Raw genomic sequence first — 27,099 nt, 5'->3', positions numbered from 1 at the left:
TTAAGGACTGGTTTTAGGTTTCCTTACAGAAACTAGAGTGGGTGTTTTTACTGCAGTGCCTAATTGCCAAAGCACACTCACCACCAGCAGGTCATTGAAGAGGAAAACTTCCCTTTGGTGAGCTGCCTGCTTCTGCACTTTGTTCACATCAGTCACTTCGTACAGGCGACTGCAGCAGACCAGCCGGCGGTGGGGCACCGACAGGACCTGCAGAGAGCACACAAGGGCATGCAGCAGCTGAAGGAGGGGCCACTCTGGGTCTCCCCCACCCTCAGACTGCACAACCCTGCCCAGGGACACAATTCCACCCTCTCTGCCCGCACAAAGCACCTCCTCACCACCACTCCTTACCATCAATTTTCCTGCTGGTGCAGTAACAGAGAAAGCCTTTGTGATCCGGGTAAATCAGAGGGCAGGCTAAAGGCAACCTTCTTGCTCACACAACCTACCTCTGGCTCCCAATCCTTGGGTCACTGCTCATCTGCAGGTTTCCTGGGCTCTGAGAAATCATTCTGCTTTATTTTGGGTACACAGTATGTATGTTTTTGCATTACAGATTGATTACTGCCAAAGAAGCTGGCTGTGCATTTGGGGATCTCTTAACCCCAGCAATTTTTAGGGACCTCATTAGAGACAGATGGATAAAATTGTTTTCTATCTCTTTGCCATTCACTTCCTACACCCTTAAAAGGCCTGAAAGTTTGAAACACTGCAGAGCTATCAGTTGAGCACTGGCAGGCAGGACCTGCAGTAAAATTCTTGGGCAAACAATTACTGCACTAGATACTGTAAACTCTGGCCAGGGAGATCCCTCAAAATTAGAAAAGAATGAGATAGCAGGGAATAAAGAGTTTGGAGGAAAAGGAGTAAATTTATAAAGACAAGCAAGGAAAGTATTATGTAAGAGAAGAAAGGCGTAGAGGAAAAGTACAGAAAAGAGGGCAGGGAGGGAAGTGGGGGACAGAGGGGCTGAGTGGGTGCCAGCAGGGTTATGGGTGCTCACCGTTTTCATTCCTACTATGGACTTCTCCACTTTGGTGACATAAGTCACGTGGTCCTCATTAGATTTTAGCTCTTTCTGCTGGATCCTCTCATAGATCCCCACCACCAGCTCCCGAGGGATGTCAGCACCATCGTCCACCCCTGCCAAACACAGAAAATGTTGGGCAGGCCAGTCAGAGAGAAAAGAAAAGGGAAGAACCAGTGGTCCCTGGCAGGTCACTACTGCCTCTGCACTGTGCAGTGCTGGGAAGGCTGAAGGGGAACAGCAGTGTTTCACTTTAGGCTGTCTCCTTTCTTTCTCTAATGCACCTAATGCACCAGCAGGAGAGACTGACATCTCTAAGGCCAATGCAGTTGATTTCATCATTCATTATTCCATTGCTCTGCATGGTGGCTCATTTCCATGTGTTCCCTAAGGTTTTATAGCCACAATTTCACATTCATATATCTTGGGCCACTCAGCAACCCCTGCATTGATTTTGTATCATCAGAAGTGCTAGATATGGAGACGGCCTGTGATGGGATTCAGCAGCTCTTCCTGCCAGTGCAAGCATCACCTCTCCTTGTCTGCTTGGTAATCGCCACCATTTTCATTCTGTGCTGTCTCCTAGGAGTAATACTTTCCTGCAATTCTGTCTGTGATATCTCTGCCTTGACCCTGCCCCTTTTCTCTTCTACATCTCCTTAGATAATTCTCCAAATTTTGCTGCCTGACCCTTCAGAGACTGGCACAAAATTTTTCTTTCACCCTTCCCTGAACCAAACACTGCAAACCAAGCTGCCAGTCCTTCCTCCAAACTGAATTCCTCCAGTCATTTTATACCGATTTTCTCTGCATTCCCTCCAGCTCCCTGGTCTGAGATGTCCTATCCTGAGTGATGCAGGTGGGGAACTGCTGAGGAATGGAGAGGCATTGAGATGTCCTGGCTCCCTTACCCACATCCTTGCAACTGTATCCTGAATAACATTTCCAACACAGGCTGCTGAAGCTGCTGGCCTGGGCATTGGCCTGCAGGTGAGTCTGGATTGAGCTGTCTCCCCTTGTCTGTGATGGGGTGACACTCACTCACTCTTATGAGTTGTGCTGTGTTGCACACTGGGGGTGAGTGACCTTCATTCTGGTTTAATTCATTGTGGTGTGAACTGACAGATTTTAAGGCAACTCTAAGTATAAGTTAACATAAAAAAACCCTCCTCTTTTGTTAGTGCTATCAATTGTAGTACTAAAGGGGATGATGGCAGGTAGCAGCCCCATTCAGTATCTGTGGAATTAACATGAAAGAGTGCCTCAGTGTCACATTATACCAGTCTGAAGCAGGTGACAAACTGTGGAAGGTGTGGGAGGCTGAGATGACGCTTTCTGTACAGCAATCAGGACAAAGAAAAAAGTCAAAGGAACCCATAGAAGTACAAAATCTTCAAAAAAGACAGGAATTTACGCTGGGAAAACTTTGAGGGAGCTTTATCTGAATTGCAGATGTGCAGTAAGAGAAACTTGGAAAATGGCTGACCTAGGATGACCTAGGAGTGAATATGGCTGGGAAATTAGACAATAATTTGTCTAGACATGATGTCAAAAAGTCCAAACCATACTCAGCTGCATTACTATATCTGAAAATAAGGACGAGGCAGTAGCTCTGTATGTGAGTATGTTGTGACCACATCTGAAAAAGTGCTTTTAACAACCTATTACCGGGATGGAAAGGACTGACCTTGAAAATAGAAGAAAATTGATTTGGGGAACTGATGTATCAGAAATTGCAAAGAGGTAATGTATGCATGAACTCTGTCACACCTACAGTTACTACAAGTAATTGCAGGCAATTAAGAAGGGGAAGATTTATCCTGAATAGAAGGAAAATGTGTTCATATATTCAAAGCAGCAAGTAGGGCTTGTTTAGCACAATCCAGCAGGGTCTAAGAAGGATGGAGCTGAACAACAGGAAAATGTAATACAGTGGACTGTTTCCAAGCAATGAGATATTTTAAAAGATGAAGCCATCTCTCAAAGGAAAATGGTTGGTTTCTGAGAAGGCTGGACAGCTTCCTGCAGAAAACAAAGCTAATTAGAATTTCCCTTCCCCAGCACCCTAGAAGGCACCTCAGAGGGCCTTCCATGTCTGGCGCACAGGCAAGCAGCAGCAGACCTGGAGAAAGGCAGTTCCACTAGGTGTTTCCTGCCTTCATCTAGGCAGAATTTGGAACAGCAAGACGGGGAAAAAAAAAAAAAAATCAAGGCAGGACCCTCACCTCTCAGATTGCGAATGAAGTCCTCCAGCATCATCTTCCTGTCAGGCTTGATGTTGGGGCTGTACATGTCCGTGTTGAGGAGGATGATTGCAAAGGCCAAGATGAAGATGGTGTCTGGGTTGTGAAACTGCTGGACCACATCTGGGTTACACATGCAGTACCTCTGGCTGCAGCAGGAGGGATGCACCAACATGGAACATTAACATACTTAACACAATTAACAAGGAACATGGGAGCACTCTGCTCCAGCTTGACAATGACTTTATCACAGGTGGATCAAATTCCTCCTTTCACTCCACCTCTCACACAAATGCGAAGGAACTGACTGCTCTTTGAAGGCAAATTTCCCCACCAATGGCTGAAATAGGCCGCTGAAACTTCAGCCTTGTCCTCAGGAACCAAAAAAGCAAGTGAGACTGGAGAGGACTACTCAGAGTGTGTCAGTGCACAAGAGTAATACAGGAGGTGTCTGCTCCAGCCTGCCTTGCTAAGCACAAAGCACTCCTCTGGATGCACCAAGGGAGCAACCCAGCCCCCCTGCAAGCCCCTCTGCTGCTCTTCCCGTGGGTCACCAGTGAACAGGGAATCCCTTGCTGGCAGCCATGTCAGGACTGGCCTCATGCTGGCCCCTTGTACCCTTCATGCCACTGAGCATCTGACAAGGCCACACCTGTGACACAGCAGTGCCGCAGAGAACTCCATCCTTCCGGAGCCCCTCCATGATCCCCCTCTTTGGAAGGGAAGTCCCTGGCCCTTCTCTCCATGACTGCTGGCTTTTTGCCTTGGGTGTGTTGTGTTCCCTGCTTCCCTTGGTTGCAGCAGTGGGGCTGCAGGGCTCCTTCTCTTACCTGAAGGACTCCTCTTACCTGAAAGCCTCGATGAGCCGCTCCACCTTCTGCGCCTCCCCCTGCACGCGGATGTGGGCCTGGAATTTCCGCAGGGCTTCATCCAGCTCCATGCCTGAGAAGTCCATCTCGTCCACCACACAGCTGTGAGAGGGGGACACAGCCTTCATCAGAACATCCTCACGTGGGTGACACCAGGCTCCTTCACTGTGGTACCAAGGCCCAGTCCCCAAGGGCAATCCCATGGGAAAGGCCCTGGGACATCACTATGGCTTCCTGGATCCTGCTTACAACGGGCAGTGATTTCACACAAGTGATTCCTGCATTCTACAGCTGGTGAGCAATTCTTTTGCCTTACTATATATTTATATATATGTGTGTGTATGTATACACCATGATATATACGTATCATACCATAGACAGCATATACATTCACATATGCATACACAGAGAAAGTATATATATGTGTATAGATATTATGTAGACATCTTTATTGAGACAGATATTTAGACACCTATATCAATATCAGTAAGACCAGAGTCAGCTCAGAGAAAATAGGAAATGGGAGCTGTTGTACAGAAATAACATTGCAACATCACCTGCTCATCTGGTGTCACTTTGCATTTCGATGCGATTCACTGCCCACTGGTAACTCATGGCCAATTTAGAAGCCCCAAGAAGGGGATGCCACCTCTCTTATTTCCCACTAAAGCATTATCATCTCATAAAGGCCTTGCTGTTAGTCTCCAGCACCTACCACTACAGTTCTTGCTCTCTGTGTTAGTCAATAATCGACTTGTTCTTATTCTTACTGCATGATATTTCAGTCACTTGTAATGACAACACCTTTCCCATGTGGCTTCAGCACATTTTGTTAGCATATTCCTACCTTTTGTGCTCAGGTCATTACTGCAAGCATTAATCAAAAGACTAGACTCAGAAACCCCTTTTCATAATGTCCCTTAGGCCCAACTTCCCATTTCAGCAGAGTACGTAGGCACTAATGTCTGTATCAGCCAATTTGCTCCCCCATTTATGATTCCTCTGCTAATTTCTCTCTCTTCTACTCTCAACAAAAAATTTCTCATGTCCAATGCTTTGCTGAAGTCTAGAATTATGTTCTGTATGTCCCCCTCTAGAAAACTAGTTATTTTATCAAAGACAGACATTGAATTAATCTACTTTCTGCTGACTTTGGTATGTACAATTTACCTTCCTGCTTGTCATTATTCTTTCCCAAAAATAAATTTTCAAAGCTGAAATTCTGTCTGACAGATGAAGAAAGTCACAGGTGCCAAAATCCCATTTACTTTAAGCCTTCCTTAAATACAAGTTACCAATTTGCTAAAGGGACCACCTTGACATTAGAAGAGTATTAAAAATTCAGGAACTTTGTATTTTCTGCTTCTCTGTACTTTGGATTCTACATCTATCAGCCCCTTAACCCCTTGACTTAATTCTTTGTGTTTGGGTTGCTTTGTCGTGTGGTAAATGATAAACTGATCCCAAATTTAAGGTTATTAAGGAGGAAATTTTCCCCAAGACAGGTTGTCTGGGACCTTGTGAGGAGTGGTACAGGGAAAAAGGAGGGGGAGGGGATTAGCTTTCTTCTGCATCCTATTTCCTAGGATTATCTGGAAATTTTGCCAAAGAAACCTCTACTAATAAAGGGATGTGCTGTTACCAGTTTCTTCTTCCTTTCTGAGATAAACTGGGGATGTGTTTGTTGGTCTTTTCTAAGTGCTGCAGTTTGCTGTGGGTTGTCGGGAAGTGGTTTGTGAACTAAGCTGTTGAGTGCCATGTGCAGCCTTGCTAGAATAAAAATCTGTTGCACAATGCCTCAGATGGGTGAGGGACAGAGTTCAAATGCTCAGAGACGTCTCCTCCACTGCCTTATTGATACAGGAGTTGAGATGTCATCGTTTAACTGGGGTGACACCCGCAGAATAACTTACCAAGAGCTCTGACTGAACATAAAGTGCTTTGTATCTTCTGAGGTTAGAGTTGTTACAACCTCAGCTAGGAATTGTGGGCTCTTTCTCTGCACAAAGTCCATATAATCGAAATTCAGGAACAAATAGGGAGCAAGAGAAGAGAATCAAAGGGACTGCTCTCATAGGAAATCTTCCATGAAATATTTTTTTATCTCTCCAAGAGATGGACTGCAGAAACACTTGGCATAAGAAAAACTTCCTCCACTGCCTCTTTCCTTTGTTATTTTTATTTTTCTCATACTTATACTCACTCCCTTGGGTTAACATCAAGGCATTCTGCCTCTTGGAATTCATCTTTGATAGTAAGAACAGTTTTCCTCTTATTAGTCATTATTGTGTTCACAGCTGCAACCACCTCTGCACTTGGGCTTTTGTTACCATTTTTTAATCCTTTCCAGTGTGCAGTGTTTCTCAGCACTGACCCCGGTGATTTTGCTGCTGTTGTCTGCTTCCAGACATGTGAACACAGAGTCCTTGCACACCCCAGGGACACCTCTGAGGTCACCCTAGTAACTCAAATCCACCAGCATTAAATCATCTATCTTTTGCTTACTCCTTCCCTCTTTGATCAGTCTTTCCCCCTCCACACAGGCTGCTCTAACACATCCTCCCCTTTCTGTACAAATCTCAAGTAATAAAGTCCATTTCCTTAATACAGAAAGCATCAAGCCTTTATTAGGACAAGTGGGACAGGGCAGCTGTTCATAGCTGTTTTCAAACTCAGGCATTGCTGCATGAGTTATGCTCAGCTTCTTCTATGAGAGTTTCTCTCACAGACTGACTGATGCAGGCTTACTTTGTAAATTCTAACTCCTGGGAGCCTCTTCCATTTGTCTCGCAGCCCAAAGAACAGTGTCCCCTGTCCTGTTTACTGAGAAAAGTTGACCAGGCAGAAAGGACAGGTTAGGAAGAACGTTTGATTCAAGTGAAGTCAGCCTGTGCTTGGATTTGGTTTATCTGACAAATCCTGTGCCAAAGGCCTGAAGAACAGCTCCTAGAGGAGCCATCAGGCACCAGGCTGCTGTTTCTGCTGCTAGACAGACAGAAAGAAAGGTGGATCAGACTTGTCTGATACTTTTTGTGACCAAATTTGGCACAGAAAAGTCCATTCAAAGAGCCAAACAGCCCTGTGCTATGGGGCTGCCATGTTCCTGCTCCTCTTCTAGACAGCTGGAAGTTTTGAAGCCTTCCCTGATGTCGGATTCCTGCACAGACACACATTAACTTTCCAAATGCACTCTGGTAACTGTGTCAGACATCCCCTGAAATACAGCACAACTTTTCTTTGTGAAACCAGAGCAAGGAGGTCTTTTCTTTCCAAGGGAGAGATCATGGAAGCGGACAAAAGATATGAGAGCAGCTGGCTCTCTGCCTCCAAGGAATAAACCAACAGCTTATGTGCACATGCCAAAACCAGTGCTGAGTTCATTTTTCCACAAACAGCTGGACACCTGTGAGATGCCTGTTCCAGGACCATCAGGAGGCTTAAGGGATGATGATGCAGGGACACAGTAATCACCTTATAAAATCTCATGCTTCAACTCCTTCCTGCCCATGAACTTGCAACAAGCCACATAAATTGAGCTCGCAGTGCACCCAGAGATTCACTTAGCCCACTATCTTCAAGGATATGACTTTGGATGTTTGGATCATATTGTTGAAGTGAGCGGGAAAAGAGCTGGCTCCCTGCCTCATAAACAAGATGGTAGGGTTTGAGGGCTCTCGTGCCACCTGTGTACACGAGGAGTTTGTTCTGCCCTGAGGCACCTCTCAAGTGCAGATAATTGCACACCAGGTACCAGGACCAAAGATGGGCTCCTAGATGGATTATTTTGCTCAGCTGTTATTTCTGTTGTAGCCATGCTGCCTCCCAGGTTACAGGGCAAAGATCCCCCCAAAGTGCATGGACAGAATGGCGGAAGAGCTGTGAGGATTTAGCACAGGGCTAGGCATGGCAAAAAAGCCTGTGGCAAAAGGGTTCAGTGAAGGCAGGAAGCAGCTGTATCATGTGGGGCTGGGATCTGCTCACCCAAGTGTAATGACCTATTTTCCAGCTTTTCCGCTCAGGTGACGGTGCAGCAGGAGCTGGGATGCAACTAAAAGCGTCTGTAATGAACCTGCAGCCTCCACTCAGGGAGGGAGCAAGGGGGGAGGCAGCCAGGTGGAAAGTTTAAAATCACAAGGCACAAAGATATTAATAAAAATCATCCCTTCCCGCAGTCTCCCTAATTCTACAAGCTTTCTGAAGATGAACCAGGATTTGGGTGAATCATAGAAGAGCTCAGCTCCCTGGGAGGAGACTGCCCTGCATGTGCTAACTGAACAGAGAGAAAAGTTAGCAGGACTCCCCGATTCCTTGCACCAGTGGGCACAGGTGTGTGTCCCAATCGTGCCCTCCACACCCTCTTGGGAAAGATAGTCTCTACAACGGAGACCACAGCCCACACCAGTCTTCCCTTTCTGGAGAATGCTACAGGACATGTATTGCCTGTTTTCCCTGGGGCTGTCATGCCTACTCACCCTCCTGTGGTTGTTGGTAGCTCACATGGCTACTTACTTAGGCTCCTTCCTGAACTTCCCTGGGGACTAGGCACACTCAAGCTTCACCTTCAGCCTGTACAAGCCTGGAGTGGGAAAGCTGTTCTTACTCACATTTGGTCTGTGCTACAGCCCTGCTTGCAGCAGGAGGTCAGAACACGTTCTTCCCTCTGTCCTGTTTCCATCACATCCTTATCTATTGCTCCTGCTCAAACCCTCCTGTGATGCAAGTCCCTTACTGATCCTCTGTAGCAACCTCAGTGAGAAGGGGAAAGAAAGCTCATTTGGCCTAGCCTGACAAGTCCTTCTGCCTGTCCAAGAGGAACATAACTCTTCTTTGAGAGACACTCCTTTTGCTGGGCTCCCAGTTCTGCACTTACTAAGAGCAGCTTTTCTCTCCCTGACTCTCCATGACAGAAAGAGAAGACAACACAGGCTTGACAAACAGGAGACCTGCTCACCCGCAGGGAGAATGTCTCCAGCAGCAACTTCCACACTCTAACACCAACCAGACCCCAACTCAGCACAATGTCTCCTCTGCTGGAATCCCTGCCCATTTCTCCTCTGACAGTAAGTGCACCAGGACAGCCACATCTGCACTTCCGAGTCCCACGAGCCGAACACAAACCTTCCAGTACCAGCAGCACAGCTGACTCCATTCATGAAATCACTCACATTATCTTGTTCATGAATGAACTATAAATGGAAGCAATTCCTGAGTCAGGAACAGGAGGGGAAGAATGGACTAAAGTGAAGGAAAGTATGAAGGAAGGAGAACAAAAGCAACAAATAAACACAGAATGAAGAAAGGATGCAAGAATGATGATGTGTCTCATATTAAAACTGTGTTAATGCCTTGGGCCTGACTTTTTCAAAGCAACAAAATTATTTTTCTGCAGTACTTGACAAATAGATTTGATTAAAACTGCTCAGTACCACATAGGTGCTTTAACGGGTTGGGCTACCGCTCTCCAGCTGTATTCCCTGGACTGGAAGACACTGAAACCCTGGGGTAGGTCACCAGTGGCTCCTCCTAGCTGGCAGCAGGGCAGGTTGTAGAAGGAGATTCTTGGATCTTACTGTGGGATGCTGATCACAGTGAATGGTTTTCCTGTGGGATGCTTAAAATAGGTTACAGGTGGGATTTATGCCCTGTGACACCAAATGCCTAAAAGCTGCGCGTCCAGCCTAAACTAGCACACTGAGAAAAACAACACTCTGGAGGGCCCTGTTTCTCTCCACTGACAAAAGGAATTAATAAATTTCTAGAAGACACTAAACTTGGTGGTAGCCAACAACAGGTGAGATAAATCCTAGTTTTAAAGACTGAAGCCTTTCCTAAAAAAGCTAATTACATACTGCATCTTCCTAAAGAGACAGACTGGAGTGGTTCAGTGTTATCAATGCATGTGTGCCAATTATAGTCAGAAACTGTTGAAAATCTCCTGCTCTCTCTGTTATTCCTTGGGTTAGTATGTCGAACTATTTGTTTGTTATCCAGACATCTTTTTTGAGTTCCAAGAAAATCAGTTAAAGGTTGAAAGATAAGAGCAGGAGGATGGAAAGGAGATTACAATTTCAGGGCATTTAGGGGCTGGGTATGAAGGTGTGGGAAGGCAAAACAGCACACCAAAGTGCTCAAGCCTCATAAACTGCTTGCCTCACCTCAACCCCTGCCCTTCTGCATAAAAGGCTTTGCACCCAGCATAGCACTTCTCTGGAGTTTTACATTTACTGGGTGGGCAGTAAAGTGGGATCATCTTCACAGTGCCGAGTGCCACTCGGCACTCCTCAGCTCTGCTGTTTGACAGCAGGAACGGGCAGAGGCTGGCTTGTCTGTCAGCCAGCACAGCTTCAATACCTGCAGGAACCAAGGGAACTCTGCAGAGTACAGACTTACGGCTGGACATTACAGCTGAGTCTAGAGTTTGTAACCTGGGCAGTTCTGCCCTGCCTCCAAATGCACAAGGGAGGCTGACACTTCTGAAGATGTTTTAAAAGCTGTCTTATTATTTATTCATGCAGCTGGATTAATTCAACCTGGCTGCAATAGAAACATTGCTTACAATACACAACTGCAACATAAGTTTTCACATCGAGCGAAAGCTAAACTAACATAGCAAGTGGCATCAATAATTGAAATTGCTTTTGGGAGGTAGAGGAGGCTCCAGGGTCAGGTTTGGGATGTAAAAGAGCACAGGCATCTCTGCCTGCATACAGGCTTGCTCGCTGCAGATGATCAGAGCCTGTCCAAGCACTACTGCCTGCTCACAGCCACCCTGCCTGGGCATTTGACCTTGACAGGACTAAGTGCCTGTTCTTCTTCTGCCCATTTGGGCCACAGAAATGACTGTGGTATTGGGCAAATTGTGCAAAAGCTACTGTATGAGCTCTCCTGTCTGCCACATGCTCTCCAGGGAATACCATGTACCTTAACTTCGCTAAGCGTGGGTGGATGTGGGGACAGCAAGACAGCCCTTGCAGAGTTTATTCTCCCAACCTGTGTCCGTGTTCCTGAGCTAGTTGATGGGAGGTGGATAGGGAATGAGAACCAGATTAGGTCTTAGACAGTTCTAAAATGCCAAAAGGTCTTTGATCTGCCTCTCGTTCCCATAGAAACAGCTCATAAGTTGTGACCAGCCCTTGAGATACAGTGCACTGGAAATGCCAGCACACTGTACAACACTGCCAGCCCTCTTCTTCCTGCAGCATGGACAGGAAAAATAACCAAGATTATAATTCTGGGCCATAATTTCTCCTTCCAATGCCTTGTTTCCATGCATAGCATGCTGCCGGGTGTGCAGCCATTGCCCATCCAGCCCTCATGAGCAGTTGACAAAAAATTTGCTTGCAAAGCCCACCAACCATCGCTACCCCCAAGCTCGGAACTGGCACAGGAAGAAAGTACCTTCAAATGGCACAGCTATAACTAGCTGAATGTGCATGTTTTTTTCCTTCCTGTTTTAGAATATTCTTTGTGTATTTTAAGCCTACTTTCATCTTTGCCTTTAAGGAAGACGAATCAGCCATTTATTGTGAAGAGGGGATGGCAGCACAGATTGTTAGTGCAAGCATATCATCTGTTGCCTGGAGAGATCAGACACAGGTTTGAACCCTGAATTCAGACCCAGTTGCTTGATACTTCTTCAGTCCCTGCCCAAGATATATCCATGTGCACACATCCTTAATATCTCAGTCCCCATCTTTGAGCCTTGTTTTCTACAGCTGTTAATAGGATGGGCAAGGTCACTCTTTCACTGAACGTTTGGAGTGTTACCGTAAGAGGGGCAGTGGAAACTTCGAGTAATGAGCACGATGGAGTAGGGCCACCTGCTCCAGTGGTCCCCGTGCCACGTGCAGAAACGGGACAGGCAACCCCAACGTAGCAGCTCCTGGACAGTGAGGCTGACGCCAGGCTTTGCAATAGGGACTGTTCCCAGGAGCTGGTGACACAGAGTTTGTAGTCCTATGTGAGGCAGAGGAACATGGTCATTTGCTGGGATGATGCCAGATTTAGGATTACAAGGAAGTGTCAGCCTACTGTTGTTGCAATATTTCCCTGTGTGTGCAGAGGCTAGGTTTGGACTTCAGCAGATTATCTGTCAGGGGAAGCAGCCCACACAATGCTTACTGGAGAAAAAGAGGCAATTACTTTTAATTGTAGCTCTCAGCATGAAGAGGCTGGAGAGTACATGTGTCTTGTTGCTGGCCAAATCAATACCCCTACAGTATATTAAAAAAAGAGATGGACCACATGCCAGGTGCCTGAAGCAATAAGAAGCAGCAATTGCAGCTGGAATCAATTTTAAAATTTGGGCCTAGATTTAGCTCTTGAACTTTGGTATCCTCCAGTCTTTCCCTGGAGTAGAAGTGGGGTGCGTGTATGGGATTTGGAGTTTTTGTATGGTTTGGTTCAAGAGAAACCACTGCAAAATTCAAGGGAAATGGAGAACATTTTGGAGAATGGGAGAACATAATAAAGGACCCAGTGCAAAGGACTTCCTGCCTAATGGAAAGGCAGCTCTCACTAAGAATTGTGCTTCTGCATAATAAAAGAAAAGCCTAGCTGAGTGCTGGTCATGCCTTGAAATGGGTCTCTGAATGAGCTAGACTTGCATGAGGAGAGAGGTGTAGGCTGAGAGATGCATGGCTTGTGACCAGGAGAGGGTCACGGTGAGAGAATTGAAGGTAACAATCCAGCACAGGCAGCCACTGAACAGAAGCAGGAAGGAAACCTCAGATTTTGTTCTGGAAAAGGACAGCTCAGCTTGTTGGAGATTTTGGAGTGAGGATGTTCCTGAGTGCTCTGTGGCTGCTGTGGCAATGACAAGCCCTTAGTAGCATGTTTTCATATGCAGACCTCCTCATCACCACAAACAGGACCAACCCCCTTCTTATTATCCTCCTAATGCACTTGGACAAACTCAAAGGGCCACCAATTTCCAACCTGGACAGAAAGAAAACTGAGTGTATAGCCACTATTCACTTCTCCCTGCTGGTCTCACGGCAAGGAGCAGATATTTTTCCTCCTCTGCCTCTCTGAATACTTCCCAGAAGGCATCAGAAGTGCTTTATATGGATGGGATAGCCTCAGAGTTTCGCAGCCCCCAAACCTGCCAGCATGTCTAGTTCTACCACCTGACAGTGCTGAACTCCTGCTAGGTGACCGTAGGCCTTCTGAGGAGGGACTGAAATGAAAAAACTGATGATAAGGGTCAATCACATCGCTGGGAAATGTGTTGAGGGATGCCAGATAGGGATTGGCAATGGTGGAGTTCCTGAAGAGTGGGGATGAAGTGGCATGGAGGACAACGAAGTTCTTCCTGGTGCAGCCAGGGGCAGACTGGGCTGGCAACTCCTTTAGAGTGCAGGGAGGAGGGGAAGAGATTTCCACACTTACTCCAGGACGTCCCTGTTGAACTGCTTCTTGCTGTTGCCCAGGAATTCCCCAATCATCTGGCGGCTGAGGCCCTTCCGCTGGAGCAGAAAGTGTGCCACCCCAATGGGGGTGTCCGGGATGAAGCCTCGGGAGATCAGGAACTGGATGCCTTTGTCTGGGTTTCTGGAAGGGAAGGACAGAGACATGGTGAGTTTGCGTTGATCTCTCAGAGGCTCACCCCATGGCTTGCATCAATGCAGCCCTTGGTACGTGCCTGAGCTCCTACGAGTTCATGTGTGTGTCAGCAATGGGACTGGTTAGCGTGAGGAAATGTGACTTGCTATGTGCCCCCCTAGCTGCTGCTGAGGACAAAAAGATGTCACAGGACCTGCTGTGTCACTTGCAGCACCTGCTGTCACCTGGTAATCACAAGTGGCATGCCACTGCCTCAAAGGGTCCTGCTGCATTGTACCACACCTTGTCAGTGACTCTTCTGCCATCCATCTGCTCCAGAGTCAAAGGCTCTTTCTTCTGTGAAGAAACTTAGGAGACATTGCTGCCATGGTCTACAGGCAAACGAGGCTCGAGGCTCAAGGCTCCAAGGGGGATAACCAAAGATGGGCACTTTTTCTGTTACATAAATAATTCTCTTTTTCATACATTTTCAATGCTCAGTGTTGAGTGATACTTTTTTACCTGCCTCACCTGAGCTTGATGTTGGCTGCCTGAACAGAAATCCCATATTCAGATTTGCTTATCTCTTCCTCCACTTCCCCCACCCTTAGCTGTGTTTTTCGTCCCTTCTCTATTGATCCATGCCATCAGGCAGAAATCTCTGTGTGTGAGAGAAGGCACCCAGAGAATGCTTTGTCAGAGAAGAGAGGGAGCAGTGTGCGGCTTGCAGACAGAGGGCTTTTCTCCTTCTGTGGCTGTGTCTCTCCGAGAACAGGTCTGGTGCTGAGTGGGCCTGATTGCCTGGCTGTGGGAGTGATTTTCTGCTTTTAGTGTGCTAGTGTCTGTGCCTGCACACACAGCTCTTACAGAAGCAGAGTGGTTGGGGTTGGGAGTGACCTTTAAAGGCCATCTACTCCAACCCCCCTGCAGTGAGTGGGGACATTTTCAACTAGACAAGGTTGCTCAGAGATCCCTCCAACCTGATCTTGAATATCTCCAGGGATGAGGCATCCACCACCTCTCTGGGCAACCTGTGCCAGTGTTTCACCACCTTCATTGTAAAAATCTTCTTCCTCGCATCTAATTGAAACCGGCCCCCCTTCAGGTTAACACAATTACCCCTGGTTCTATTGCCACAGGCCCCACTAAAACATCTGTCCCCATCTTTCTTATGAGCCCCTGTGTATCCTAGGAGTGCCTGCGAGCCTATGTGGTGCCTGTCTCACAGCGCAGACAAGAACAAATTGTACGGGCGTATTGTGCAGGAAGTTTTCTTCCTGTATTTCAGTCTGCCTCACTGAAGGGTCTCTGTCATGATGCGCTTTGCTGAGGTGAATCACTGCAATGGCAGGAAGACTGCCACACTTCTTGAGCCAGCAAGTGGAGAGAGGTAAGAGGGTGACTTCATGAAATGATGTTATACTTCCATCATTAATCCAAATTCAGGGTTCTTTGTCAAGGCTCAAGGAGCGAGTTTGCTCAGGCAGTTTCCTGGGGTGAGGAAAGAATAGGATGAGATTTCAGAGCACGCGAATGCATGATATGCACAGGCACAGACTGTGACATTGTCAGGTGGTGAAGTATGTGGGTGAGCAACATATGTCTAGCTATAAGGGGATCAGCATTCAGCAGAATGGCCTGCTCCTTACAGGGGCCTCACGGGCATATAAAAAGTAGATGGGCTTGAAATAGTTCTGCTTACTCTGTAATGTCAAAAGAAAATATCCTGGGCAGTGTGGCATCCCTGGGGAGAGGGCTGCAAGAACAATCAAATTTATAAATAGGACAGTGCAAGATCTGATACTGAAAACCCCAGGCCTTCTTCATGGAAAAGCAACAATACACCTTCTTTATTATCACACAGACCTACTGGTTCACCATCGAAGAGTACAGGTAAAGTTCCCTGCTAAGTGCAAAGATGATATGGTCAGGACACAAGTCAAACTAAGCAACAGAGATTCATAAAATGAACGTCCACCTGCACACTTTGGTGTTTGGCTAGGGACAGTATGGTGTTCACAACATGAGGATGAACTCAGCTACACCTGTGTGACTCCGGTCACTGGACTGACTTTGGATCCACTCCAGAGGAGCTGAGAGCTGAATATGGCCAGAAAAATGCACACACTGGCATGGATGTACAGGTGTTCAGTAGAGGTGGCAAACACAATGCCATCAGAGGATGCAGGATGAAACAGTCCAGCTGTGACAGCCCTCCTGAACTGCCTAGACTATAACTCAAATATTCTTTCACTAACAGCAGCCTTTCATCAGTCTTTCCCAGGATTCAATTTGTTCTCCACAAAATCCTGATAGCAATACAGCATCTCTGCCACTGAACACCTGCAGATGTATCCCATGTAGTGCAGCATACAGCTTTTACCCAGATGTGCAGCAGACAATTCTACTCCCCTCTCTCCTGAGCCTGGTCCCTGCTACTCATTTTTGGTGTTGCAGGGGTGTGAAGAAGAGCCAGCAAATGCTGCGGGATTCCTCACGTCCTGCTGGCTTTCCCTCTGCCCACGCAGCCAGCTGCCCACACACACTGAGCTGTTACAGCAGTGCTGCATAATGAAGCACTCGCCATTCCAGGGATTTCACCCCCTCACAGTGCAGCAAGGGAAAGTGACACTGCATCGATGTGTTTCCAAAGGCCTGCTCTGAGCCAGAGCACTGCCTTCCAAAAGTGCAGGGCAAGGCCAGATAGACTGTGGCAGATTCCACTAGAAACTGCAGGCTTTCAGCTCCTGCTCCAGGGAAAGCCAGGAAAAAGGATGTGAGCACACGCACACACAGCCTCAGCTCCATGCCCTACAGATCAGTGGCCACATCCCAAACCCCACAATAGTAAACTTCTTCTGGCTTCTCCTGGAAATAGACAGGGAAAGCAACAACCAAATAACTGCAGAAAGCCTAATGGCCTTCCCAGCCCCTTGGATAGGAAGTCACAAAGGGAACCATGTGTCCCCTAGATACCGCTCAGAGAATGAAGAAAGGTGTCATTCCCCAAGGCTAACATGTTAGTTTCCTCACTCCTGTCCTCCAACCTGATCTTAGAACTGGAAACATGTCCTTCTCAGTTCTGTAAGAGTCCCAAAACTGTCTGACCTAACATCACTTCCCTTCTAGATGTGCTCTGAGACCAATCCTAAAAACCTGTCCTCCTGGGTCCTGCCTCCTGGAGTCCACAGCCTCCATGGTACACATATATAAGTCCTGTGCATTGCCCCTTTGTCTGTGACAAACTTCTGCCTAGGACTGCATAACGATCAGTCCTTGCTTTGACTAAAATGCCCACAATAACGTGTGGAAAAACATTCTCCTAGTATGGGCACATTTCATCCTCATTGTTAGGGGACTCAAGTGGAAAATGAAAGACAGAGATATGAGAGCGTGATGATAAAGCAAAACCCAGTACTTCTTGTGGCTTGCTTAGATGAGAAAAGTCTCATCAAAAGGCAATGAGCAAATCTAAAACTCCTTAGCTGCTTTCTGCCAATCCACGTGTGACCCTGTGACTTACCCTCCTCTGATGGTAACCTCAGCTCTGCTTTTGCTTTCACACCTACAGCCTTCTCATAGGATATCAAACTCAGATATGTGAGAGACAGGTGACTAAACCTGGTCTGTCAGGCGAAAATCTACCCAAGTATCTGAAGAAAAATGACAGCCAGAGACATAATTTTGTCATTATGACTCATACTGGGCTAGCTAAGCTCAGCTCTACCTCTGTCTCTCTGTCTCTTTACTTGGAATTGCCCTATGTTAAGTAACCAGGGCTGGCTTTACAGTCCCAGCTGCATTTGTTCCTTTGCAACAGAGTGAACCAGAGTGATTCCAGGCTCATCTGGTGGATGCCAAATGGACAGTAAATGGAACTGAAGGTTCAGTGAATTCTGAGAGCATGGACACTACTCATGGGACAGAGGGCTTGTTCCTCTGTTAGGCAAAAGAGAAGGACAGTGCTTGGGAGAATTTAGGGAAAGAGCTTCTGGGAAGCCAACCTGTCCTGTGCATTGCATGCCCAGATGGTCATGCCCTTGAATAGAAACGAACTTCCCTGGATATGGATCTAGACCAAGAGCCTGCCATCATCTGTCCCTGTGAGGCATAACACAGGCCGGGAAGCAGAGGAAGAGTTACTTACATATTAAAGAGGTTCAGTCCAATGCGGTAAAGGCGTTTCCTCATGGTGTCTGTGGAAAGTGTGGGGGACTTGCAGCTGGCTGGGTTCTCGCAGTGGTACCTTGGGAGGCTGAGGATCATGGCCTGCAGGGCTTCTTTTGAGGACACCTCAGAGGCTGACTTGGCTGAAGTGGAGGTGCTGCTGCTGCTCAGCTGCTCTGAGTTGTCTGCATTCTCGGACTCCGAGCCTTTGCTTTGCCCTGCCTCATTGCTTGTGTCAAACTGGAGCTTCTGCACTGCCATCTGATCCGGCTCAGCACTGCTGTCCCCCGTGCTGTTGGTACTGACATCCACCTCGGTGAGCATGTGGCTGTTCTCAGGCAAGCTCTCTGGGGCAGACGGTGGTTCACTGGCTTCTCCCTCCCCTTCTCCTGGGCTTTCTTCAGTCTTGGTGGCTTGAGAGAGCCCAGCCTGGTCGTTGCTGCTGAGACAGTTTGCCATGGACACCGAGGTAGATGAGGAGACAGAGATGTTCTTGTTGTCAATCTGAACTGTGACATCTCGAAAAGCCATCATGAGAGTGCTGCTGCTCTTGGGTAGAGTATCTGGCAGGAGACCTTCCTCCTTTTCCTGATCCTGCAGTTCAGCTTCTAAGTCTTGGTTTGGCTGCATGGAGCTAGCACTGAAGGTCTCCCTGATCTGGTACGAGCCCCCATCTTGCAGGGAGCACATGGTCTTCAGGCTCCAGGTGCTGAGGGCATCATCGATGGATTTGGCCAGGGACTGAACTTGTTCCGTGAAGGAGTCCTCCAGCTCGGTCAGTGCCCCACTGATGGTGGCTGGCAAGGACGGGGACCTCACCAGTGGGATGCCCACAAAGTTGTACCCCTCCACCAGGGCTTTCTCCGCGGAGAAGCTCTCTGAGTTCTGGACGCGGACTTTCCTCAGGGAGATGCGGCGTGGCATGCGGCTCTCCAGCAGGGAGTTGCGGATCTTCTCAAAGTTCTTGCTGAGCTGGTACTGCCGGAACGCAGTCTGGATGGTGCAAGCTGCTCTGCGAGACACCAAGTGGCCGCCGTATTTGTGCTCTAGCATTTCGATCTGAAAAATAGAGAACAATTAGTTTTTGCCAATTGCCTCCCGATGGCTTCTTGTTGCCCCAGTCCCTACACTGATTAGTCCTCAATGACTGTCAAAGGAACTTCTGACACTGAATTAGCTTTTCCCTGCAATGCCATGCCCTTGATTTCAACAGAAGGTTCCTCTTTGGGCATGACTGGCTAAATCATCAGCACCACGAGCTTCCTCACAGCTGTAACGGGATCATGCCTCTTGCTTGAGTGCCAGTCATAAAAGCTGGAGCCTGCAGGTGCCCTTCCCTTGCAGACTCACTTCTGATGGCCTTTAGGGCAAGCTCATCACCGGGAATACAACGTTCCAGCAATGTGTCTTCCTGCTCAGCAGTGCCCTGGTAATTTTAAGCATTATCTCTTGTCTCAGAGTGTTACTAGTGCTTCTCCCCTCCTCAGCAACCTTAGGAAATACTTTCAGGGAAAGGAGAAATCATTTAGAAAAAGGGAAGAGAATTCAATTTTTAAATGCAGAGAATGCTGGCTTGATCTAGCAGTTAGTGAGAAACATCAACTTCCATATAAGTTAGTGGAGGCTGGGTTTGTTCTCAGTTTGTGTCTCTTAAAAAGCACTCTGGATCCCAGATTGTCTTCCTTTTTGATATGTGAGTTCTTCAGGTGTCAGCCAGCAATGAAAAGAAAAATACCCAGAAAAATAAAGACTCTCGATTTTGAAAGGTAAAAAAATCTGAATTTTAAGTGTCGAGACAAGATACTAAAAACAAGTAGAAGGAGGATTTTCCTGAGCTGGTAACAACAAACACATGTAAATACATCAACACACAGCTAAGCACCATCTCAACTGGCTTCAGCAAAGCAGGTATGTCTAGTCATTCCTGTAGTCTAGAATTTAAACTTCCTGGTAATCTCCCCACTCTTCCTCTGCAGCTGAGTTTTCACCAACAAGTTCCAGGAGAATGACAGATGATTTGGTTCCAACGAGTGACTGACAGAGGACAAGGGGGACAGTGTGAAGATGAAGGTGGAAGATGGGGTTGAAGAAAAAAAAGAATGAACTCAAACTACCTTCGCTGAGACTTAGGCTGAACTATGAGCTGAACTCTACATCACTGGCACTTCACAGGGCAGAGTGCAGGTGCAGGCTGTAGTGTTAATAAGTGTGTGCACACATGTGGAAAAACCAAAAAATGATGAAGGGCAGGACTGAGAGTGCTGGTTAAGTCAGTCCTGGATTAGCAGAGGATTCACTGCATCAGTCATGTGGTGAGTAGGAGCTCATTCGCAGAACCAAAGGACAAGTTTTACTGACTGCATCCTCATCCCCAGACATACCACTTGTCCCTCACCATGCCTTGTTGGCCCAGTACTCACACAGTTTGAAGAACTGAGCTCACACAAGGTCTGAGCTTATGTGCAAGTTGCTTTCACAGTCAAAGTGAGACTGAGGCATCAGCTCACAGAGTCATGTCATGTCACCTGCTTCCTTCTTCTTTTTTACAACATGACGTAAAGTTACAGATAAAACCATCAGTGAGTGACGTAGGTACACGTGGAGGCCTGGTCTGACAGCTATGAGAAGTGCAAATGACCTCTGGAATCCTTCCAATACTTTCTCCTCTGGAAGCAGAGGAATATAATGTGACCTTGGGAGATGACAGGCAGAGAGGAACAACATAAGCCCAGCCATTTTTTGCCTGCACTGATATCCTGGCTGTGGAGCAAGTACTGGGAGGCTGATATTTATGGAAGAGAGTGGGATGGGGAGCGCATCCTTTCATATTTCCCTCTCTGGACATGAAGCAGGGACCTTTGCCTTGTGGTCAAACATCAGGTTGGCTTCTGTTTTCTGTCTGCCTGGCCCTTGAGCTCACAGTCTGTCCAAGGCAAACATCAAAGACCAGCACTGAGAAACACCAGCAGTTTTCTTAGTAATGGGGTTGGTCACTGCAGTTGTAGAGGCAGCTGGCTCAGAGCTCTGCTTACCCCTAATTTCAAGAACATTTGCCTAATACTTTCACTGCTGCCCACCCAGAAAGGGTCTGCATAAATGATGCTAAAACTCACCCCCACAGTAATCATGGATTCAGTGTCATTTACCACAAGACCTGGCAGCAGGCCTTTTGAATAAACAAGGACATCTTAAATCCCACCATAAAACCAGCACTCCTGACACATCTTTAAAGCTGGCCTGCCTGGAAAGAGACTGAACTATCCCTTGGCGCTTTCCTTCAGGAGGAAGGCTCATGCAGATAAGTGTAAATTAAACCAATAACCTGCAAAGGCCAAACCCAGACAGTTATTACTGACAACTGACTGTGAGCACTTAAAATAATGATCTGGTTAATGAAAATGTAGAGCTAATTGTGTTAGGAGGGAAAGAGGAACAAATGGGAGGGACAGAATAACTGTAAAATGCAAAATAAAGCAGAAGCAGGAGCCTTACAATTATCTGAGGTTTCCAAAGAGGTGACAGCCATTCTGAAAACATGAAATTCATATGCTCTGATCTTATTAGAGGCCAAGACAAGATGTCACTGCTGATCTGAAGTAAAAGGCCAGTTTATCTCAGGCAAGGACAGTTCCAAAAATGGCAGACTTCAATAACTAGTGAGGAGAGATCCTTCTAAAAGTCTAAAGGAACAGAGCAAGCTGCCAGTACCTTGATAAAAAACATCACCAGCTTTTTGCAGTTCATAATCTCTGTCCTCCCGGAGGACTAAGACATTAAGGAGCAGAACAAGATCTAAAATGAGAGGACTTCCCAACTGGTCTGTTTTCTGGCTCATACCAGGGGGACAAGAACGGGTTCTGCATGTGGTCCACTGCCAACTGGCACTGTCCAAAGAAAGGGAAATCCTACAGTACCTTTCAGCTGGGATAACAGGGACAGGGACTGTTCCAGGGGATGCTTGAGAAAACTGGCAGAGCCAGATGCAGCTCCCCCCCAGAGAGAGGCACCCTCCCCTCTTGTGTTTGGTAGCAGTAGGTCTCCATCTCTTTTTCTTTGCTGTAGCCCAGCCATTTACTGCTTACTGATGTCTGAGACGTACTCATTTGCTGTCAGGTCGAGCTAACTGACAGTCCAAAGGAATTAAGGATTTCACACAGCTGTAGCCTGTGTTCTTCCTCTCCAGAGGAGGAAAGGGCATCCATTAGCACCACAGCAGTCACGGGTAATGGAGATGTATGTCTGTATGGCTGAAGGAACCTTCTCTTCCCATCTGAGAGGCGAGAAAGGCCAGACCTGATTGGCCTTCTCTCACTCCTAATAAACCCTATGAATCACAAGTAATTGCCTACTTAAAGCTACTCTTCTCTGGGGAATGATCTGACAGCCAGCACCAAAGGAAGGGAAATGCAGGAGGGGGATCGCGGGGATTTCAAAGAATAATTAGCTTAATACATTTCTGGGCCTCAATATGAACACCCATTCTGAGCAATTCAGGCCTTGTGGCTGAATTAGAAATGGCTGTGAAATATCCACTGCCATGAGGGATTGCAGATGAAGGGAGATTTAACACGGTCAGCCAGGCAAGCCAAAGTGCAGGCCTGGATACGGCCAAACATTTGAGGCTCATGCCCCATGGCTCTGTTGCCCATAGGCATAAATTCATAAATCTGCCAGGAGAGATCATGGCCTGTTCTTATTCTCAGTTAGCACTGGTTGCCACTGAGCATGGTGATGTGGCACCATGTTAAAACAAGAAAAGAATCAGGCTCAGGGACAGAAACTGAGTCACTCAAGGCAATGCATGCATTGTAAAAAAATTAGAAAGAAAAAAAGACAAAATCAGAAAAAAAAAAAGACATACAAAGCATACATGTTCTCTCTCACTCATTCTTAATGCTTCCCCCTCCCTCCAGCTTCTCACAATGGAAGGACATTGCTCTACGGGATATTTGTTAGTGGGGTGTTTTCCTTCATCCACGGGACACCTGCTGCCCTTCAGCACAGCCCAAGAGTATGTGTGACTGAAAGCATGCTCCTCTTTCCTGTGATCCCCAGTGATGCCATGAAGATTTTTTGCCTTTTATACCCCTGTTATACCTTTTTACAACTTCTGTATTCTTAGTGCTTTTTGCCTACATTCTTGCACTTGTTTGTCAAGCTAAGAGACTAAACATTTAGAAGCTTCGTAGCTAGGGATCAGTGTGCCCCAGACCCCAAGGTCCTCTCCAGAACACATTCTGTAACCTGAGATAGAACCATCCAGGAGAAGGTTCCTTGGGGAGGGGGGCTCACTCGAGCCTCTCATTGGGGAATCTTTGATAGATATGCTAATTAGTAAAACCTATAATGTTATACCAGATCTTTTGGGGTGTGCATTGAGGTGTGCATTTCAGTGCATTCGACCTGACCGTGTGCACCTAAGGATCCTTAAAATAAATACCAAGGTAAAATCCCTTTTCCCCTTCTAACTGTGTATGACTCCTGATTTTAAGACCAGGAAAAGGCATCACCAGCATAGAGTACTTCTGCTCTGCTCACTATCAGAATTCTCTGTTTCATGGGGTAGGGAGCAAGGAGAGACATGAAGCCACTCATGAGCTCTCTAGGATGATGCTGAGGGGCAATGACTGGTCCAAGCTCTGCAGAGGAGGCTGCACTTTACCCTCCTTCCTTACTAGCACTCAGTCCTCTCTCAAAAGGCAAATGTGACTTCAATTGTGCAGTGAGACTAAAAATGTCTCCTTCCACCTGTTTTTCTTACTGTAAGTTCTATTCCTGTATTACAAGTTCTGCTATAAGTAGGGCTCTACTGGGACAGCACTGTGCAGGTCCTACTACCATTATTACCATTTAAGAGAACTACCTGATGAGTAAATTGATAGGAATACATATAAAGACACATACTACAGTGCAAGGGTGGAAGAAATAGTGTTCTTTGCTGCCTGAAAATCCCCCCTGCCAGAGCTGGAGGCAATTCACTGAGGACATCCGTGAGTCTGAAGGGGCACACAAATTGTAAGGCCCCTTTGCTGTGAGAAAAGTGGTTTCACCAAGGAGATAAGCTCAGTCCCTGCAAGGTCAGTTCTGCTGGCACCAGCCATTAATGAACAATCAGCTAAACACATCTCTCTTGTTCACATGCATCCAGGGCAGGTTTGGCCTCTGCTGCAAGAACAATGATATGGCAACATGACCTTAAAGCTAAAATAACACAGGACAGACACTCCCCAGGACAAACCAGAGCAGCTCTAGGACAACGAGGAGGCTAAGCCCATATATAGCAGTCCAGATGTGGCCCACCCTGAGGATGTGTCACATTAGTTTGTGAAGCCAGTTAATTAGTCTCTCTTTTTTTTTTCCTGGTGTGAAGCAAGAATTCTGTCTGAGTTGAGTAAGCAGTATTTTGAGAAAGACAGAGTTAGAGAGCCAAGGTGTCTCCTTTGCTCAGAAATTATTGGGTCATTGATCTGACATGTATGTTTAGGGACAGAATCAGTGCCTTGAGAGAAGTGGTAGAGAGATGTCCCAGAAGTAGCAGCTTCTTCTGTGAAAACCTCATTAGCTGAGACCCTTCAGCTGCAATAGCACAGCTCCCACTGAATTCTCCCACTGAACATAATCTGGACACTGTCACTAGTGTTTGCTTGTCCTCCTCACCTCACAGACTGCATGGTCTGCATATCCTACAGCCTCTGGTTGAGCTGCCTTCCCAGGGAAAAGGCAGAAATTATGCTTTAGGTTCTGTTTAGCACAACAGCTCTCCTGGACTGTAATCTGCAGAGACATGGAGGGAGGGGGCACATTCCACCTCAATATCTGTGAGGGAGGAGGCCAGCTGCTGTTAGACCCTGTCCCACTGTCCCCTGCTGGGAGCTCATCCAGAGATGGAGCTAGAGACGGGCACGCTTGTGTTCTGGAGCTAGGCTGGTGCCTCAGGCACAGAAGGCAAGGCTTGCAACTTCTAGGACTGAGTCATTTTCTCTCAGCGTGGTAAACCTGCCTATCTTTTCAGCATCCTACTCTGGACTGAGGGCAGTGGTGGCAGCAGTGCACAAATATCATGGTAGATACTGTGCAGGACACTCACTGAATAAACCCCACTTCCTCTTGAAAGCTCATGCCAATGCAGAAGTGTGCTGGGGGCCTGCCCCGCATGATCCAAGACGGCAAGATGGTTCTTGGAGACTCTCCCATGAGGGAGGTCACCTGGAACAACCAGCTGCTGGGAGCCCCACAAGCACTGTACGCTTGGGAGCAAGGCACTACCTCTGGATGCCCATCTCTAAGCTTACACTCACAGCTAGGTTTCTAGGTCCATTTTGGACCACAGAATCCAGGCAAGGAGGAGCAGACACTGGCAGGTTTGGGTGAAAGGATGACTCAGCCAGAGGTGGGGAAGCTACTTCCTCCATCAGCCCCAGGAAGCCTAAGGGGCAGGTAGGCAGGGCCAAAGCTCAAGGTGAACAAAAGGCTAAAGTACTTGCTGAAAGTCGTCCCACCACAGTGCAAATGCAGTCCCACCCGCCCCATCCCCTTCTCCCACAGCCTGAGGAGGAAGCCTCGGTACCTGTTTATTCTTTAGGTCAAGGGAGAGCTCATAATCGGAGGCAGCTGCATGGGAACACGAGGCCGTCCCTTTGCTGCGCTGCACTCTCACTGGGGAGCCCGTGTGGTGGAGGCTCGCCTTCTGCACCAGAGGGGAACACCCCGCTGCCTGCTCTTCTTGGAGCTCCGCATGCTGGGCTTTTAGCGTCAGGGTGTCGGACCTGCCTTCCTGGCCACTCTGTCTGCCGGCCTCCTTCGGATCCTCCGTTTCACACCCGGCTTTCTTGCTTGTGGAACCGCTGGGATCGTCACTGTGAACAAAACGCAACGTTTCGCTTTTTTTATTTGTTTATATTATATTTGGTTTATGGTCATGTTTGTTGTTGTTCACTATACTCACTCCCTGAGCTGCATTTTAAATGTCTGGGGAGCCTGGGCTGTCAGGGGTCTCCTCCAGTGATGGGTCAGGACTCAAGGCTGATCCAGCCAAAGCTCTGATGCCTCCCTCTCTAAGGGCAGGCACCCCTGTATGAACCAGTCCTGTGACTCCAGGAGCTGCCTGGCTGCCTCTGCTCCAGGTGCTGCAGCTGGAGGAGGTGGGGAGCCAAGGAGGGTGTAATGGCCTATGGACTGCTCTCCTGCCCTCTGGAGCAGCTGGCAATCACCCCTGTGCACTTGCTGCCTATTGCTCAGCATCTCCCTGCACATTCTGAGTCCCATCTGACATGGAGCCTGGATCCCAAGGAACCAGTTTTCCCTTGGAGTTTCTAAGGGCATGTGGGAAATGGGGCAGGAGTGACTGAATGTTGCAGAGTTTCCAGAGAAACTCTTGCAGAGCTGAGACTATAAAGAGGCAGCAGAGCCAGCCAGCCCTGAGAGCCTGACCCTTTAAAGAGCGTCTCCAATACAGCCATCACAGACTGCAGAGCTTCCATGAAAGAAGCCGCCTCTTTCTGACACACAAATTGCTTTGCCACTGAGATCTTGTGGAGAAGGGAAAGTTCTCTTTTCTCCTGTCAGCCACAGCAGCAGTTGTGCAAAACTAGGGCCTGACAACAGTGCACTCTAAGAGAGCTGACATCTTGCTCCAGGCAGGATGGGATTAGCATATGTCTGATCCACTGAAGTGATGAGGAAGTCTGTACTTAACCCCTCTTCCCAACTATATTCCAAAATCACCAAATTTCAAACAAGATTTTGTTATTCTGGGGTTCTGTTTGAACCGTGAGAGTGTTTGTTCATTGTTACCTTAGCCTCTTTCCTGTGGCTACAGAGGAATAATTTATGATTTCCAGGAGCGTTCATGCCTACATGGACTCTGGCTGCTACTGCACCATGTCCATCAGACACAGTTTCAATGGTTTCCAAGGGATGAGCATTTAGCTGGGAACAACATCAACTTTGGAAATAATTACTATGGAACCAGTGCATTTAATTTCACTGAAACCAAGGATATGTACTGCCTCCCATATTTAAACACTATCAAATTATTTAATTCACTTCTGAATCATATTTCTTTCTCTTGGTTTTGCTCCACATAAAACCAGTTCTGCTATCAACTAGATAATAAATCATTTTATGATTGGTGTTGATGTCAGAGCAAAAAGAGGGAAATTAGATATGATTTTCTGTAGTGCCCAGATTACTTAGAAGCATTTAAGTCTCATTTTCAAAAGTGCTGTAAGCCCTTAAGAGTCCAAATCTT

General features: G+C 47.2%; 1 protein-coding gene across 1 annotated transcript in view; it reads right to left on the bottom strand.

Moving 5' to 3' along the window:
- Window positions 1-27,099, bottom strand: part of IQSEC3 (IQ motif and Sec7 domain ArfGEF 3) — a gene marked incomplete at both ends in the record, with an annotated part of 94,013 nt that overhangs the window by 7,650 nt on the left and 59,264 nt on the right. The window contains 7 exons of the mRNA XM_082280447.1: window positions 82-207; window positions 1,004-1,143; window positions 3,253-3,419; window positions 4,119-4,241; window positions 13,530-13,691; window positions 17,830-18,908; window positions 25,417-25,705. Coding sequence (XP_082136573.1) covers window positions 82-207; window positions 1,004-1,143; window positions 3,253-3,419; window positions 4,119-4,241; window positions 13,530-13,691; window positions 17,830-18,908; window positions 25,417-25,705 — 2,086 coding nt within the window. The remainder of the gene's footprint in view (window positions 1-81; window positions 208-1,003; window positions 1,144-3,252; window positions 3,420-4,118; window positions 4,242-13,529; window positions 13,692-17,829; window positions 18,909-25,416; window positions 25,706-27,099) is intronic.

This window comes from Coloeus monedula (genome assembly GCF_965178545.1).
Source record: "Coloeus monedula genome assembly, chromosome: 4".
NCBI lineage: Eukaryota > Metazoa > Chordata > Aves > Passeriformes > Corvidae > Coloeus > Coloeus monedula.
This window is presented reverse-complemented; position numbering and strand designations above follow the sequence as displayed.